At 39.9% G+C, this 15,922-nt stretch overlaps 1 protein-coding gene across 1 annotated transcript in view; it reads left to right on the top strand.

The window, feature by feature from the left end:
* The window catches only part of MANBA (mannosidase, beta A, lysosomal), a gene marked incomplete at its 5' end in the record, with an annotated part of 117,379 nt that overhangs the window by 29,993 nt on the left and 71,464 nt on the right, over nucleotides 1-15,922 (top strand). Inside the window, 2 exons of the mRNA XM_005862299.2 lie at nucleotides 6,767-6,942; nucleotides 7,821-7,931. Coding sequence (XP_005862361.1) covers nucleotides 6,767-6,942; nucleotides 7,821-7,931 — 287 coding nt within the window. The remainder of the gene's footprint in view (nucleotides 1-6,766; nucleotides 6,943-7,820; nucleotides 7,932-15,922) is intronic.

The following is a 15,922-nucleotide window of genomic DNA, read 5'->3' on the forward strand; positions in this document are numbered from 1 at the left end:
GAGGGGTCCCAGATTGGAGAGGGTGCAGGCTGGGCTGAGGGACATACCCTCCCCGCCCCCCCTCCCATGCACAAATTTCGTGCACCGGGCCTCTAGTATATAATAAACAAGAGACCCGGTGCATGAAATTCATGTACGGATAGGGTCCCTAGGCCTGGCCGGTGACCAGGGCTGATCTGTGGGGCGACGGGTGGGGTGATCGGGGCCCCTGCTCACACCCGCCTTGGCCTGGTGCTGCCCGCTCACTGGCCCTGCTCCCCCGTTGCCACCACTGGTCACCTTCTATGGGGTGACCAGCAGGGTGATCAGGGCCCCTGTTGGCACCCAGCTTGGCCTGGCGCCACCCACTCACCTGCTCCACCATCCCACCATGGTCCCGTTCTCATCGGGGCCCACTGGGGCTGGCAGCGCCTCCACTGCTGTCTACTGCCAGCGCTGCATTGCCGATGCCCACCATGTTCCGTGCCGCCCCCTGGTGATCAGTGCACGTCTAACTCCTGGTTGGTCAAACTCCCGCCCATGGGGACAATTTGCATATTAGCTGTTTATTATATAGGATACTAGAGGCCCAATGCACGAAATTCATGTAAGAGTAGGCCTTCCTTTCCCTGGCTGCTGGCACTGGCTTCCCTCTGGCACCCGGGACCCGGGCTTCCCTTGCAGAGGGAGGCCCCGCCCACCTGCCGCAGCCCACCAGTCAGTGGCCTGGGCCTCCCTCTGCGGGGCAATCATGGGGTGATGGCCAGGTCCTGACCAATCACATTGCACCCGCCTTGGCTGGCCTGTCGCCAGTGGGTGTCATAGCGTGGTCTTCTGGAAGGTCATTCAGTCTAATTAGCATATTACACTTTTATTATTATTATAGATGTTCTGATGAAATGCTATATTGTTCAATCTTTTGTTACCACAGTCAGAAAATATAGTATAGAGATGTTTTCACCATGTGAATCCTCCTCTTCAGCTGAGGATCTTTGAGCTGCGCTTGAGCATCTCACAGACACTGCCTTCCCCACCCCCTTCAAATTGACCTGCTGCCTCAGCCTAAAGCACCCCCTCCTCCCTTCTCCAAGACTTAGCCTTGAGTTGAAGGAGTGAGCCCAGCTCTCAGCTCTACCCTGGCCGCACAACAGAAACCTGTATTGAAGGTCAGTGCTGCCTTTTGCTTACAGCTTACTATGGAGAACATAATACCACAAAAGAGCAAAGATTTGCCTGTCTTGCTTAGTGCCTTGTTTGATGCATTCATTTTTCTTTCTTGCATTCACTTTGAATCACTTTTTCATTCATCATTGAATTACTTTACTCATAAAAATGACACTATTCACCTTTGAAAATACCTTTATGGGTAGGTAGGTTGCTTGAATAATCTCTCCTCTGATTAGCTGCCTTGTTGCATAAATAGGTTTTTTCCCCCTCTGGAATTTACCAATTTATCTTTGTTTTTTTTTCCGGGGAGGATTTTGTTTTGTATCTGTTTTGCCTGGTGGATTTCATCTTTGAGGATTTCGTCCTGCTGAGTAGGCAAGGAGATCTTGACTGCTCAGTAAAGAAGGGGAAACAGCTTTTCTGTGGACCTGCTTTTCTGGCTAATGCAAGCTGTTAGCTCTTTGAAAAGCAGCTGCTGAAGTCTGTGCTCTAATTCCAGCAGGAGCACAGGAAAATCTCCTCCGTGTGAGTTTAAACATTCTGTGGCTTGGTCATTTCAGCTGCTGTTGTTACTGTTCCTTCCAATGTGCAGAACTACCTTTTCACTAGGCTTTTCATCATCATTAAAGATGCAAGAAGAGAGCAGGCAAGAGGAGGAGCTGTGAGCAGCTCTGCAGGGCGAAGCTAATCAAGGCAGCTGTCTCTGAATAGCTCTTCGCCCCAACGAGATGAAGTGCCTTCTTTTTATCTTACATAAGCAATCTACCAGTGTTTGCAGATCCATCCCAGGCTGACCTGAATGTTCTTCCATTTCTCTGCCAGTTCTTAACCCCCAGATGCCGTTTAAGAGTCTTTCTTTTTTCCTCTCTCCACTCCTAGTACTTTTCCCATTTTCTGAAATGACCTTGTATTCCACTTCAGGAGGGCTGGGGGTATTCTTTAAGAGAGATGGGATAGGAAGCTCTATTCTAGAAATGGGTCTTCATTTATTAGGGCTCTCTCTTTAACTAGGAAATACGATTTTTATTTTTATTTATTTTTTTATATATTTTTATTGATTTTTTTACAGAGAGGAAGGGAGAGGGATAGAGAGTTAGAAACATCGATGAGAGAGAAACATCGATCAGCCGCCCCCTGCACACCCCCCACTGGGGACGTGCCCGCAACCAAGGTACATGCCCTTGACCGGAATCGAACCTGGGACCCCTCAGTCCGCAGGCTGACGCTCTATCCACTGAGCCAAACCCGTCAGGGCATAAATACGATTTTTTAAAAATATTTTTTAAACAAATATTTTTATTGATTTCAAGGAGCAAAGGAGAGGGAGAGAGAGATAGAAACATCAATGATGAGAAAGAATCATTGATTAGCTGCTTCCTGCACACCCTCTACTGGGGATCAAGCCCACATCCCGGGCATGTGCCCTTGTCTAGAATTGAACCCAGGACCCTTCATTCCGCAGGCCGGCACCCTATCCACTGAGCAAAACCAGCTAGGGCAGGAAATATGATTTTATATATTTAAAAATTAGCAAGTAAACAGATAATACCAGGAAAATTATTGATTTTTGAAGACTCTAAATGTGCTTTGTGAACCTAAACTACTTAAATTCTCCATGGCTTCTGGAAGAAAGGGTTGAACCCTTTTTGGAAGAAGATGAGAGGGCAAAATATGTTGGCATAGTGAATTAGATGATGACACAATAGGCTTGTGACTCTTCATACTGAGTTTTTAATTCCACAGCCTTAGTTTTTTTCATTTAGTGGCACTGAAGGGAGTTAACAGGATGAGCTCTAGAGGAATGCCGACTTACTTTAGAACTGTCCATGTTAGAAGACATGGGATTTTGCCGGCTCTTTGGGGATTGCACCCTCTGTCCAGAGGCCCTTACAGGCTGTTCATTCTCCACTGCAGAAGAAGTGATGGAAGCAGCAAAGGAACCAGCTTGACCTTGATGGTTACTGGGTAGGAGGTGCCTAGAGGGCAGATCTTAAATCTTTAGTTAGGTGGAAATTAAAAGTGAATTTCAAATCAGTGTAATGAATGACTATAATAGTCAAGGCTAGCAAAAAAGGAAAGCCTATTTTGTGAGGCAGAGGTTTTTGTCATAGATATTAAAAGAAGATTAGAATGACCTTTTGGGGGAAATATTCTAGAGTAAGGATCAGCAAACTTTTTTTTTTTTTAAAGAATAGTTTATTGATTTTTAGAGAAAGAGGAAGGGAGAGAGAGAAACTCTGCCTAATGACATGTTCGATGCCTAGCATAGCTTGATATCATTAAAACAACTGTTCCCCTATGTAATAAACCCCCTCCCCAATGTCAAAATCCTGAGCACCACTGAGACATAGTTTTGGGGAATTATTTGGGTGAGATTGGCATAACTCTGAGGCTGTGTATAGTCTTTAGTTTCTGACTGTCTTGGTTCACATCCAAGCTCTTGGGCAAGTTACTTAACTTCTCTCTGCCTCAGTTTTCTCATCTATTTATTGATGATAATAGATTTACCTTATAGCAATGTTGTGATAGGGATCTAAAGGTCATGTAGCTGTCAAAGATTTAGGGATATTTTATTTTATTTGTTTTTTAAATATATTTTTTATTGATTTCAAAGAGGGAGAAAGTAAATGTGATCTATTATTCTTTCTTAAAATAAGAGAATGCTGTGATAGGGATCTAAAGGTCATGTAGCTGTCAAAGATTTAGGGATATTTTATTTTATTTGTTTTTTAAAATATATTTTTATTGATTTCAAAGAGGAAGAGAGAGATAAAAACATCAATGATGACAGAGAATCATTGATTGGCTGCCTCCTGAACACCCCCCACTGGGGAACGAGACGGAAACCCAGGCATGTGCCCTTGACCAGAATTGAACCTGGGATCATTCAGTCCGCAGGCCGATGCTCTATCCACTGAGTCAAACCAGTTAGAGCAAGCATGTCAAACTCAAAGGCTAACATGGGCCAAATAAACAAGGTTTAAGTTTTTGTGGGCCACAAAAAAGCAAAAGCTTCAATTTTCATAGAAACGTAGATTTATTTTGATAGAGACACGCTGAATACAAAGGGCTGAAATAAATGAGTAATCATTAACATAAAATAATAGAACATTTTAATAAAAATTAATATTTTTCTTGAACATTAACTTACCAGACAATAACTGCACAAATTAATAAGTGTAATGCAAATAAACCTATTTTTCTTGTTCTCTGAAAGTGAAATATTTCCTGTTGAGCTCACCAAACAAGTCAGTGCAAAACTAATGACGTGGCAGTCGGCTGCTAAAGTATTTGCTGCTGGTATTAGTGAGAGAAATGGTGCTCCTTCGTGTAAGGCGCCTAAGGGAAATGAATGCAGCATGATTATAGTAATCAGTCATTAGTGAACGTTATTAATCATTATGTATAACAGGATATTGTAAAAATTAAGTTACTAAAATTTTTAAAAATGTTTCCTATATACCATTATATTGGTTGGGAAGCAAAAATATTCGTGTGGGCTGCATGTGGCCTGTTGGCCGTGAGTTTGACATGCTCAGGCTAGGGGGATTTAGGGATATTTTAGAAAATAAACAAATTTGGATCAGTTGGAGTGTGTGCTTCTGTTTAAAAACAATAAAAATGCCATGAAAGAAAAACTGAGAGACTTAGTAGAAGAAAAGCATCTTTAACTAAAAAGTGTAGTTGTCTTGATATATTTTGTGTGTCTTAGAAAAACTTGGAGTCTGTCGGTGGGTAAGCTGTAAAATTGACTGGGGCAGAACAAACCTAATTCAAGGCTCAGTGACTTGTATTCCTAAGAATGAATCAATTAATACATAAAAATAGTTCTTAAGTCCAAGATTAGGTTTTCTTCAGTGTGGATCAAATCCATCTATACTTTTGGCTGGTGTGAGATACAAGTGATGAGATGTGGTGTGACCATCCTTAGAACAGGTCTGGTGTGGTTCTACATTCGGAAGGAATGCCAGTTATAGAGTCTACAATATGTGATGATGAAATTGGAAAGTTATCAGTCCCCTTGCTATTGGTTGGAGAAGGGTCCTTATGATATTTCTCAGCGGATAACCTTCTCCCATCTCTTCTTCAGTAAGAAAAACAAGCCATTTAATAGGCACTACCTTAATTTCTTGCCAGGAAGTATACAAACTTAAGTGCACCAGCGCCTCCTTTCTGTGGCCGTGGAATGAGAACGTTCCTTGGTGGTCTGACACCCTGCCCATCCTGCCTTTTGGGGTTTTTTTATCCCCTGTAACCTCAAAAACACGGGTCCACTTTTCTACTTGGGCATTTAAAACCCCAAACTCACGCACACATCTGATTCTGGAGATATGAAACAAACAATGTAAATTAAATGGGTGATGGAGGAAGGGATTATATTGTCCATACGTAATTTGAAACACTACATCAAAACCCCCTTGAAACATGCTGCCCCATCCCCAAACTCCACTCCCAAATCCCATTTCTTAGGCAGCTGTCTGATCTTTCTTTTCTCCCCATAACTTTCCCCTTCAACCTTGTTCCCTCTTTATTTTTTCTTTTCCTCCTCTCCATTCCTGGATTTCCCACATGGCCCTTTCTTTTTTGCACAGGTAGAAATTTCATGTCTCTCTGCTTCTTCCATTTGCATCCTGGTGCTATTGCTGTGCTGGGGCCCCCTACTGAGCAAATGTTATCCTTTCTGATGAAAAATCTTCAATGGCTTCCCATTGATCTAGTAGTGTGAAGTTGCCAGACTCCTCACAGGACCCAGCATAAGCTGAATCCTGCTCGCCTCCTCAGTCCTGCTGGTCTCCCTTACCAGCGTCATCATTGCCTAGTCTTTGTTATGGAGTTGCTCACGCTTACATGGCTCTTTACACTTGCTTTTGCCATGCCCGGAATACTTGTTTTCCTCTGGACTTATCAACTACAGCATCCTTCTGGGCTCAGCTAGATACTGCTTTTTCATAAAGGCCTTTCCCTCACCCTCTGGAAGTTAGGTGTTCTTTCCTGTGAGTATTTTCTCAGAATAACCTTTTACTTCTCTCATCCTAATATTATCACACTTCCATTAGACTAAGCTCATGAGGGTAGGGCCAAGTTCATCCTGGTCAACCATTTCATTCCCATCACTCAGCAAAGTGCATGGCACACAGAAGGTTCTTCATAAATATTCCTTGGATAGGTAATTACATTTAAAATATATCTCTATTTTTTAATGTTTGATTACTTCAAATACATCTAAGTTTATACCTTTTTATATGGCTTAAAACCCTCAGAATTTTTACTTTATAAAAAGGAACAAGTGTAGATCAACCTTGGAAAATTTATGCTGTCTTTTCATTTGCAATTTTCTGTTTGTACCCTATTTATACATTTTTTATGGCTTATGATTATAATATTTTTAGAGTAGAGTATCTGTAAAATATATATTTTTAGTTATTCTTCTCCAGGATAAAGGATTAAACTAAAGATTAAAAGAGAATTTCCACTGAACTTCGGTATCATGGCAGCATTTGTGGAGTACTTACTATTTTGCGGGCTGCTTTGGTCTTTTCTTCAGTGAACCCTAAGGAGTGCAGGGATAATGTTTAGCATATTTTATATATACATTTTTTCTTTTCTTTTTCTGCCTTAGACAACCATGCCCAGCAGTGGAATCTCAAAATAGAGTCTTCTTTTGATGTTGTCAGCTCAAAGCCAATCCCTGGTCAAGTGATCATAGAAATCCCTAAATTGCAAACACAGCGGACATACAGCATTGAACTTCGGCCTGGGAAAAGGATTGTTAAGCTCTCTGTGAAAATTAACAAGGTGAATGATGGTACTTCCTGAGAAGCATGAGATAAAAAGCAATATTATTCAAAAGAAATGGTCAGAAAGAAGGGTCTGAGTAAAAAAAAAAATGTACTTTTTTACTTTTCTCCTTTACTTTTAACCTCTCATATATTTTGTTTATGTGCAAGCTATGGAATGATTTTCCCAGATTTTAAGATCTAGAGATGGAAAATATGTGCTAAACTTGGCATTCTTTTTTTTTTCAAGAAGCCAGGGGTGTTGTATTTTAATTTTTTGCAGTATTCTAAATCCAAAATACATTGTAAGCATTATATTTAAATATAGTGATTATTTTTGGTACTTGTAAATTATTTTGAGTATTTGTGCTTGTTTTACATGCAGAATTCTAATTCCATGGTCTTTCATGGGTATATGTAGGCTAGACTTTACCTTTTCTTTTAAAAAATTCCTCTGATCATTGTGAATGGAAGAGGATGGAACAAATTAGCATTCATTAACTGTTCAGATAAAGTAAGAACTCAAAACAATTTCTAGTTTTGGGCTTAAAATAAGAGTCAGCCTCAAAGTTCAATTCTAAATGTTAAATAATGTAGAATAAATGTAAGCTTGAGTAATAGAAATGGGAAGAGTTGTTTACTGAATTTCCACGTTATCCTGTGTTTTTTCCCCCGCTTCCCTTTTGGCATATTAATCCATGTTACATTCCTAAAATGTTGACTTGTAACTATTATCTATGTATTGATATAATTTGGCCTACTCTAGGGAGGGAGATTTATATTGTTTAGAACCTAGAATTTCTATGAGAAATAGATATAAATGCTCTGAATCAGCATGTTATTTTGCTGAAAATATGCCACAGATTACTTAGAATGACTTTTATTTTTTCTTAAAAGAAAATTACTGTAGAAACTTGGTGGCCTCATGGACATGGAAACCAGACAGGGTACAATATGACAGTTCTTTTTAAACTGAATGGAGGCTTAACAATTAAAAAATCAGCTAAGGTAAGCAAATATTTGAAATATTTTTGTGAAAAAAGTTTATTTATTATTAAAACAACAATACAGATCTTTGTAGGAAAAGAAGAAACCAATAAAATTCCTGTAACCCCACCACCCAGGGATAATCACGAGTAACAGGTATAGACATTCAAATGCTTGTGTGTGTGTGTGTGTGTGTGTGTGTGTGTGTGTGTGTGTATGTGTGTATAGTAAGTCCTTGCTAACATCGTCATTAAGTTATGTGACTTAAGTGAAATGATGTATAATGAATCCATTTTTACCAGAGGCTAATTGATAAAAACAAGAGTTAAGTTCTTACGGTACTTAACAGTGAAATGATGTTGAACAAAATGATGTCATTTGAGGACTTATTGTATTTATATTTTTAAATAAATTGGACTTCACATATTAATTGTTGTTTTAAAATATAATTTATTTAATTGTAAATTTATATAATTTAATTTTTAAAAATAATTAAAACATTTTTTCAGTAATAGTTTGCATACACTATTACATTAGTTTCAGGTGTACAACATAGTGACTAGACATTTATATAGTAACTTAGGAAGTAATCATCTCGATAAGTCTAACATTATTATTATACTTATAAATATTTTTCTACTGTTTTTTAAAAAATATATTTTATTGATTTTAGAGAGGAAGGAAGAGGGATAGAGAGTTAGAAACATCAATGAGAGAGAAACATCGATCAGCTGCCTCCTGCACACCCCCCACTGGGGATGTGCCCGAAACCAAGGTACATGACCTTGACCGGAATCGAACCTGGGACCCTTCAGTCCGCAGGCTGATGCCCCATCCACAGAGCCAAACCGATCAGGGCTCTACTGTGTTTTTAAATTACTTTATATCAGAGTTATACATATATATAATTTTAAAGCTCAAATATTTCTAGAGGTTTATGTGAAAAATAGAATCCTTTGCCCAGCCCTTCCGATTTCTATTTCCTGCTCCTCAGAATTAATACTTTAAAACTTTTGCTTATTTCTCGTGCCTGTTTACCTATATTTTCCTAAATAACATGATTTTACTGGTGTTTTCTAATTTTTCAGCTTTGTATATTATCTGTTGATTTCTAACCTAACGAAGGAAGCTATAGCTCTCTTACACGATTCTCTGATGACGCCTGCTTGGCTCACGAATACACATTTGCCTTCCTCTGCCCTCCCAAAGTATTTTTGTTAACTCAATATTCAGTGTTTACATGATTATATTATGGAAATATTGTTCAAAGCTGAACCTCTTGGTGTACTAAAACTGTATTTCCTTTCTTATGCAACTTTCTGTTTGCCTTAGAGTTAATAATTACCTCATGTTTGTTTGTTTTCTCTTTACTTTCCTCTCAATCATACACAAACACTCTTAGATACTTGAATACCTTTTAAATAAATATAGTCATATTCCTTAGGTAATCTATCCCCACTGTTTATTATTACTGTTATTATTCTTTTAATTTTTGTTATTTTTCGAAACACTCCTAGAGCCATTTTCTCATTTCCCTGATCTTGCTCGGTTACTCTCTGGACCTTCTGCTTAACTGTTGTCCTGGAACTTCCTTTTATTATCATTATAGGAATCACCGTCACCTGTCTTCTAGGTATTTTAGGTATTTCTTTCATCTCTTTCCTGGATTAAATATGGAACCCTTTTCGTTAAACCCATACTTCTCGTTTTCTTCTTTGACTTTACACTTTTGGTGAAACACTTTTTTCAATAGATTCCTGAGGTTGGATGTGTGGGAAATGACATTTTGAAAACTTGTAAATATGCAAATATGTAAAGTTTTTCTTCACAGTACTTGATAGTTGGTCGTGTTTATTAGAAGGCTAAGTTGGAAATGTTTTTTCCCCCCAAATTTTTGAAGTCATTATCTTTGAGCTTTTAGTATTTTTGTTTTGAAATGTACTTACATTTTAATTTCTGCTTTCTTATGTAGAGCTGTTTTTGTTTGCTTCTGGAAGTTTTTAGGATTTCTTTATCTCTGATAACCTAAAATTTGAAACTTTGAAAATGAGTAGATTTTTATTGTTGTGCTAGTCATCTTGTGAGCTTTTCTGATATAGAAACTCAATCTGGAAATTGTCTTGTATTTTTTATAATTTTTCATTTGTTATCTTTGTTGTGTTTTTCTGGTACAACTATTAATCAGATATTGGATCTCCTGGACTGAACAGTATTGTTAGATTTTTCTTCTATATTTCATCTCACTTTTAAAATTCTATCCTTTGGGAGAGTTGCTTGATTTCATATTCAGTTTTTAAAATTAGATATTTTATTTTTATCACTTAAAATTTTTCTCAAGAGTTTTAAATTTTACTTTAAAAATTGTAAACTGTTTGTATTTTATGGTTGTAATATATTCTCATTTCTCTTAAAATGTTAATTATTAGTAGTATTTTTGGAGTTTTCTCTGCATCGCCCCCTTCCCCCATATTCCTTTACTTCTTCTATTTGTTTTGGTCTCATTGTCCCCATTAGAGACTTTTCTTGAATATTCAGTTGTCCTTGGTGTTCATCCATTCTGAAGATTAAGGCACAGAATTGCAGATGAGAAGCCCTATATGAGCTGCAATGTTAGGTATTCCAGTGGAAACCAACTTTATCATGGGGTGATGCCCACGTGTCAGTTGCTATAGCTGGTGTGTGTGTGTGTGTGTGTGTGTGTGTGTGTGTGTGTGTGTGTGTGTGTTTGCTTAGCTTTGTCAATGAGGACATTCTCCAGTCTCTTGCCTGGGGAGTGTAAGACTGGTCGTTACCATTCAGGGAGTCTAGTGGCAGCGGGGGATTAAAGTTCTTACCATCGACCACAGAGTTTCATCTTGCAGTGGGCTCCCCATCCTCAGCCTCTCTGATTGGGAAAGGCAAAATAATAGTGAGCTTCAGAATCCCTTCTTCGAAACAATGTACTTGAGTTTTGCTTTTAGAATAAAACATCTTAAAGGTCATTACACATGAAACTCTCTCCATGTCACTTTAGAAATCGTAAAATTGAGCCAGGATTGGAACTGGAGCTATCTAGAGAGGACAGTGGGGAAAAGCCGCCCCTGTCCTCTAGTAATACTCTCAAGGTGCCTCTAGAGAAGGACCTATCTTCCTTCCCACACTCTCCTCCCCCATCAATCAGGACTGATATTTAAAAAAAACACACAAAAAAACAAGCAAACCACAGTAAGATGTTTCCTCCTGAAGACATAACCACTTGTTTTGCCTCCATGTCTATGAATAAACCTTATGATAACCTCAGCTAGAGCATTTTAACTTTAGTCTAAGAAAATACTGGCTCCTGCCTGGTTTGGGATACAGCACTAAGGATTGGGAAGGACAGTACTTTGGTATTTAGTATAGGTTACTTCTTTAGTTTTTAAATTCCATTTCCTTATGTGTAAAATGGGACAGTAAAGCTGAGGTAGCTTGGGTGGTATAAAATAAGTAGTAGTGATGTTCATCTTCCTAGATTTCCTCCCCCCTTGGACATCAGCCTTTGGTGTTTGTAGTTGGCTCGGGTTGTACCCTGGCGTCACCCCTCCCATGTTATATTGCCTCTCCCCTGGGTCAGGTACCATACTAAGTTTGGTGATATACCCTTCAGGAGTTCATTTTCTATTTTCAATTTTTTATCATGCCTTTATATGTTCTTGGACATTGTGAGTGTGTGTCCATATCATATATAGGGAGAATGTTGTAGAGCTGCCTAAAGAGCCTAAACATTCTCTCTCTCTCTCTCTCTCTCTCTCTCTCTCTCTCTCTCTCTCTTTTAAACATTCACTCTTATTCTAACCCTTTTGGCCAAAGACCTGTGCTCTCTCACATGTTGAGTCTGTTGTGTGTCACCTTCATGAAAGTGTAAAAATGGATGAGTCATACCAACTTACCGCAGAGAAAGAAGGGGAACTCCTGTGGTTTTTTGTTTGTTTGTGGGAAATAATTATTCTTCACTCAGGCTAGTGTGGGTGCATCATATTAAAATGTTACTCTTTGACCAGCAACAGGAGTGAAGGAAGATGTATTGCTTCATGCCTTGTGTTAATGCATGTTTGTGAAATGTGCCCTTTGACTGTGGCTGCTGTGGAGTTTGTTATTTTTGAGGCTCATTTGTTCACTAACTACTTAGGGAGAGCTATCACGTTTCAGTTCCTTTGCTAGGCTTTGGCGCTAGAGTAGTGCATAAGACACTGTTTCCATTTCACTTTGAGATCAGAATAAAAGAATTTGGTTGGGAAATTAAATAATTAAACAAACAATTGCAATAGAGCGTGACAACTCTAGAGAAATGTAAAGTACTGTGGAAACACGGAGCAGGGGCATTCTTGGACAATTCCCAGGGAAGGTGATGTCTCTGTCCTGAGGGATATGTAGAATTTGATCAAACAACAAAGAGTCAGAGGTATAAGAATATATCAAGGCCTGAGGATTCAAAGAAATAGTGTGTGTTTGTGGAGGTGAAAGAAATGTCGTGTGGCTGTTTGAGTTTGAACAAGGAATGGTGTAAAGGTAGGCAGGGCAAGATCATGCAGGGCCTTATAAGCCATGGGCAGGAGCTAGGCTGTCCTGAGGGCAATGGGAATTCTTTCAAGGGTTTTAAGGAGAGATCATATTTGTCTTACACAGATTGTGTAGATCAGATTGGAGGAATGACAAGAGGGGGAGGCCAGTTGGAAGACGATGGTGGTAATTCAGGTACAAGATGATGATTTACTCACTCTATAGAATTGCTGAGGACATAGATTTGGGAGAGATTAGAAGGTAATACCATCAGGCTTGATGCTGTGGGGATGGGAGAAAAGAATGAGTTAAGACTGGTTCTTTAGTTGCTGGTTTGGGTCACTGAACAGTTGGCAATTCTGTTCTTGGAGTTACAGTACTCAGAAAGAAGAGCAGGTTAGAGGGGGTAGGATAGGGTGGAAATTATTTCTGTGTTAGATGTGTTTTTGTGTGAAGTGACGGAGAGATAGCCAAGGAATAATATTTGATGGGCATTTCTTTATATAGGTCTGGAGCTCAGGAGTTAGGCCTGGGTTAAAGCTATAGATGTGTAAGTGAACAGAATAAGAGATAATTGTAGCCATGGGAAGGGATGAACTACCTCAGGGAATCATAATAATTAATCATGAGAGGAGGAAATAATCCCATAGAGGAATTAAGCAGGAATAGCCAATGAGACAGATGGGGGAGTTGCAGAAGCCAGAGAAAGAATAAGAAGCAGAGAATGTTCAAAGAGCATAAAATGCTTCGTGGAGCTCAATTTAGAAAAGGAGTGAGAAAGATCTTTTAGATTTGGCAATAGGGAGTTGACTGATGACCTTGACCAGAATGGAAATCAGATAGCAGTGGGTAGAGGAATGACTGAAGGTGAGGAAGTAGACAGTGAGTATAGGCAACTCTTGAAAATTGGTTGATGAGAACCACACCTGAGCCAGGTGGCAGTGATGGCTATTTGGGGTCAGGAGATTGGCTACATATAGGGAACTATGCAAGTAAATATATTAAAGTACTGAGAGCCAGCTTTTTCATGGATGCAGAAATACATATAGAAAGGGAAAAAGCTAGAATGGATTGTAATTTGAGCTAATAGTGTGAACTCATGATTTTCAGTATATATAGATAGATATAGAAATAAGTATAGATGTAATTGTGTGTGTGTGTGTGTGTGTGTGTCTCTGTGTGTATTTACAGACGCACACATTTTCTAGCTCTCTTTAGGCCTTCCCAGAGAGCCTAGAAAGAGTGGCACTCTGGTAGCAATGAACAGAGATAGCATCCAAATCTTGGTTTTTGGATACCACTTTCTACTAAGAGGCATCAGGGCTCTTTGGAGAAATAACTGATTTGGGGGATGAAGCCTAGAATATATTGCTGCCTAAAAAGTTAAGAAGGTACTCAAGAATGATGGCCCAGATCAAAAGGGACACAGGAGTCAGTTTAATGTGCTTCCAATGGCCAAATCTGAAAGAATTTGAGTATTAAAATAAAGAATGGTGGTTGCCGAAACCGGTTTGGCTCAGTGGATAGAGCGTCAGCCTGCGGACTGAGAGGTCCCGGGTTCGATTCTGGTCAAGGGCATGTACCTGGGTTGCGGGCACATCCCCGGTAGGGGATGTGCAAGAGGCAGCTGATCGATGTTTCTCTCTCATCGATGTTTCTAACTCTATCTCTCTCCCTTCCTCTCTGTGAAAAATCAATAAAATATATTAAAAAAAAAGAATGGTGGTAAAAGATTATAACCCATTTAACATAGTAACAATCCTTGAGCACACTGACATAAATAAACTAGTGACCCAGTGCATGAAATTTGTGCACGGGGGAGGGAGGTGTTCCTCACCTAGCCTGCACCCTCTCACAGTCCGGGACCACTGGCTCCTAACCGCTTGCCTGCCTGCCTGCCTGATTGCCCCTAACTACTTCTGCCTGCCAGCCTGATCTCTCCCTAACTGCTCCCCTGCTGGCCCGGTTGATGCCTAACTGCTCCCCTGCTGGCCCGATTGCCCACAACTGCCCTCCCCTACCGCGACCCGCCTTCTCCTCTGGGACCCACCTCCTCTGCATAAGGGCTGCATGGAGCGGAGCCACGGGACCCCTAGGCCTCACCACGCGGAGCAGCTGCTGGGCCCCACCTTCGCTGTGCGCATGGCCATCTTGTCACGGCCATCTTGTGGCGACATCACACGCGAGGGCCACCTATGCTTTTATTAGTATAGATACATGAATAAGTCAATGAGAAAAAGGAAAGTTATTCCTCAAGGTGGAATGCCAACTAATGTAGAAGAAGCAATAGAACTAGAATAAGAATCATTTGATAACTATCATAGTTATAAGTAATTCAGGCAAGAAATATGCATGGATGCTAAAACTAGAGGGTAAAGTGGCATGGAATATGGGACATTTATCTAGACTTAAAGCATCTCTCAACAAAATATTTATTAATTATATTGGAGAAAAAAATACAGTGAAGAAATCCAGCAGACACCATCTTGACTAAGTGATTAAGGTTATCACCACCAATGAGACAAAGTGACATGTTATCTACCTGTCAGACTGCAACGAGAGGAATCCAGCATCACTTCTGTGCTAGTCCTGCCAGAGAGATAACCTGGATCTATCGTGAGGAAGCATCAGACAATCTCAAATTGAGCTCCATTAGCGAAAGTCTTCAAATCTACTTCAATCTACTGTAATCTTTGGAAGTATCAAGGGAAAACCAAGGAACTGTTCCACATTGAAAAAGACTAGAGAGATGTAACAGCTGGGTACAGTACCTGAATTTTTTCCCCCTATAAACAATGTCATTGGGCAACTGACCAAACTTGAATGGGGTCTCTACAGGAAGGACATTCAGGAGTTCTTTGCACTATCACTGCAACTTTTCTATAAGTTTAAAATTGTTTCAACACAAAATAGGACATCATTAAAAGAATGAAAAGCAATGCAACAAAATCCTGATGGAAGGGGCCAGTAGACAGGGAAGGACTGAAAATAGCTCAAAATTAGAGAGAGAGGAGAGGGTAATGTCCCTGATAAGTAGGGGAGGATGGCACCACCACCCTAGGCAGTGGTCGGCAAACTGGGTGTGGCTCTTCCACAAAATACCAACTTCTGCGCATGAGCCACGAAGTTTCAATTGCACTGTACATGTGCGCCCACACGTGGTATTTTGTGGAAGAGCCACACTCAAGGGGCCACAGAGTCGCATGTGGCTCGCCAGCTGCAGTTTGCCAACCACTGCCCTAGAGCATGGATTCACTTGGAGATGAGAGGCTCTATTTTTGTTATAGGGACAAAAGGTAAAATAACATGTAGAGGAAAACATGGAGCTTGTGGATAGAGGTAATTTTGAAGATCTGTAGGACCACTTAAGGTATATTGGGAATTGCAAACTCTTCTTTAGGAGCAAAAAGTGAACCTGAGAAAGTTTAGGGAGTTCTTCCGGCCAGATCACTTTTTTCTTTCCTGGGAACTAGGATGTAGTGTTGCCTGCTGGA

Source organism: Myotis brandtii, unplaced genomic scaffold (genome assembly GCF_000412655.1).
Source record: "Myotis brandtii unplaced genomic scaffold, ASM41265v1 scaffold163, whole genome shotgun sequence".
NCBI classification, from domain to species: Eukaryota; Metazoa; Chordata; class Mammalia; order Chiroptera; family Vespertilionidae; genus Myotis; species Myotis brandtii.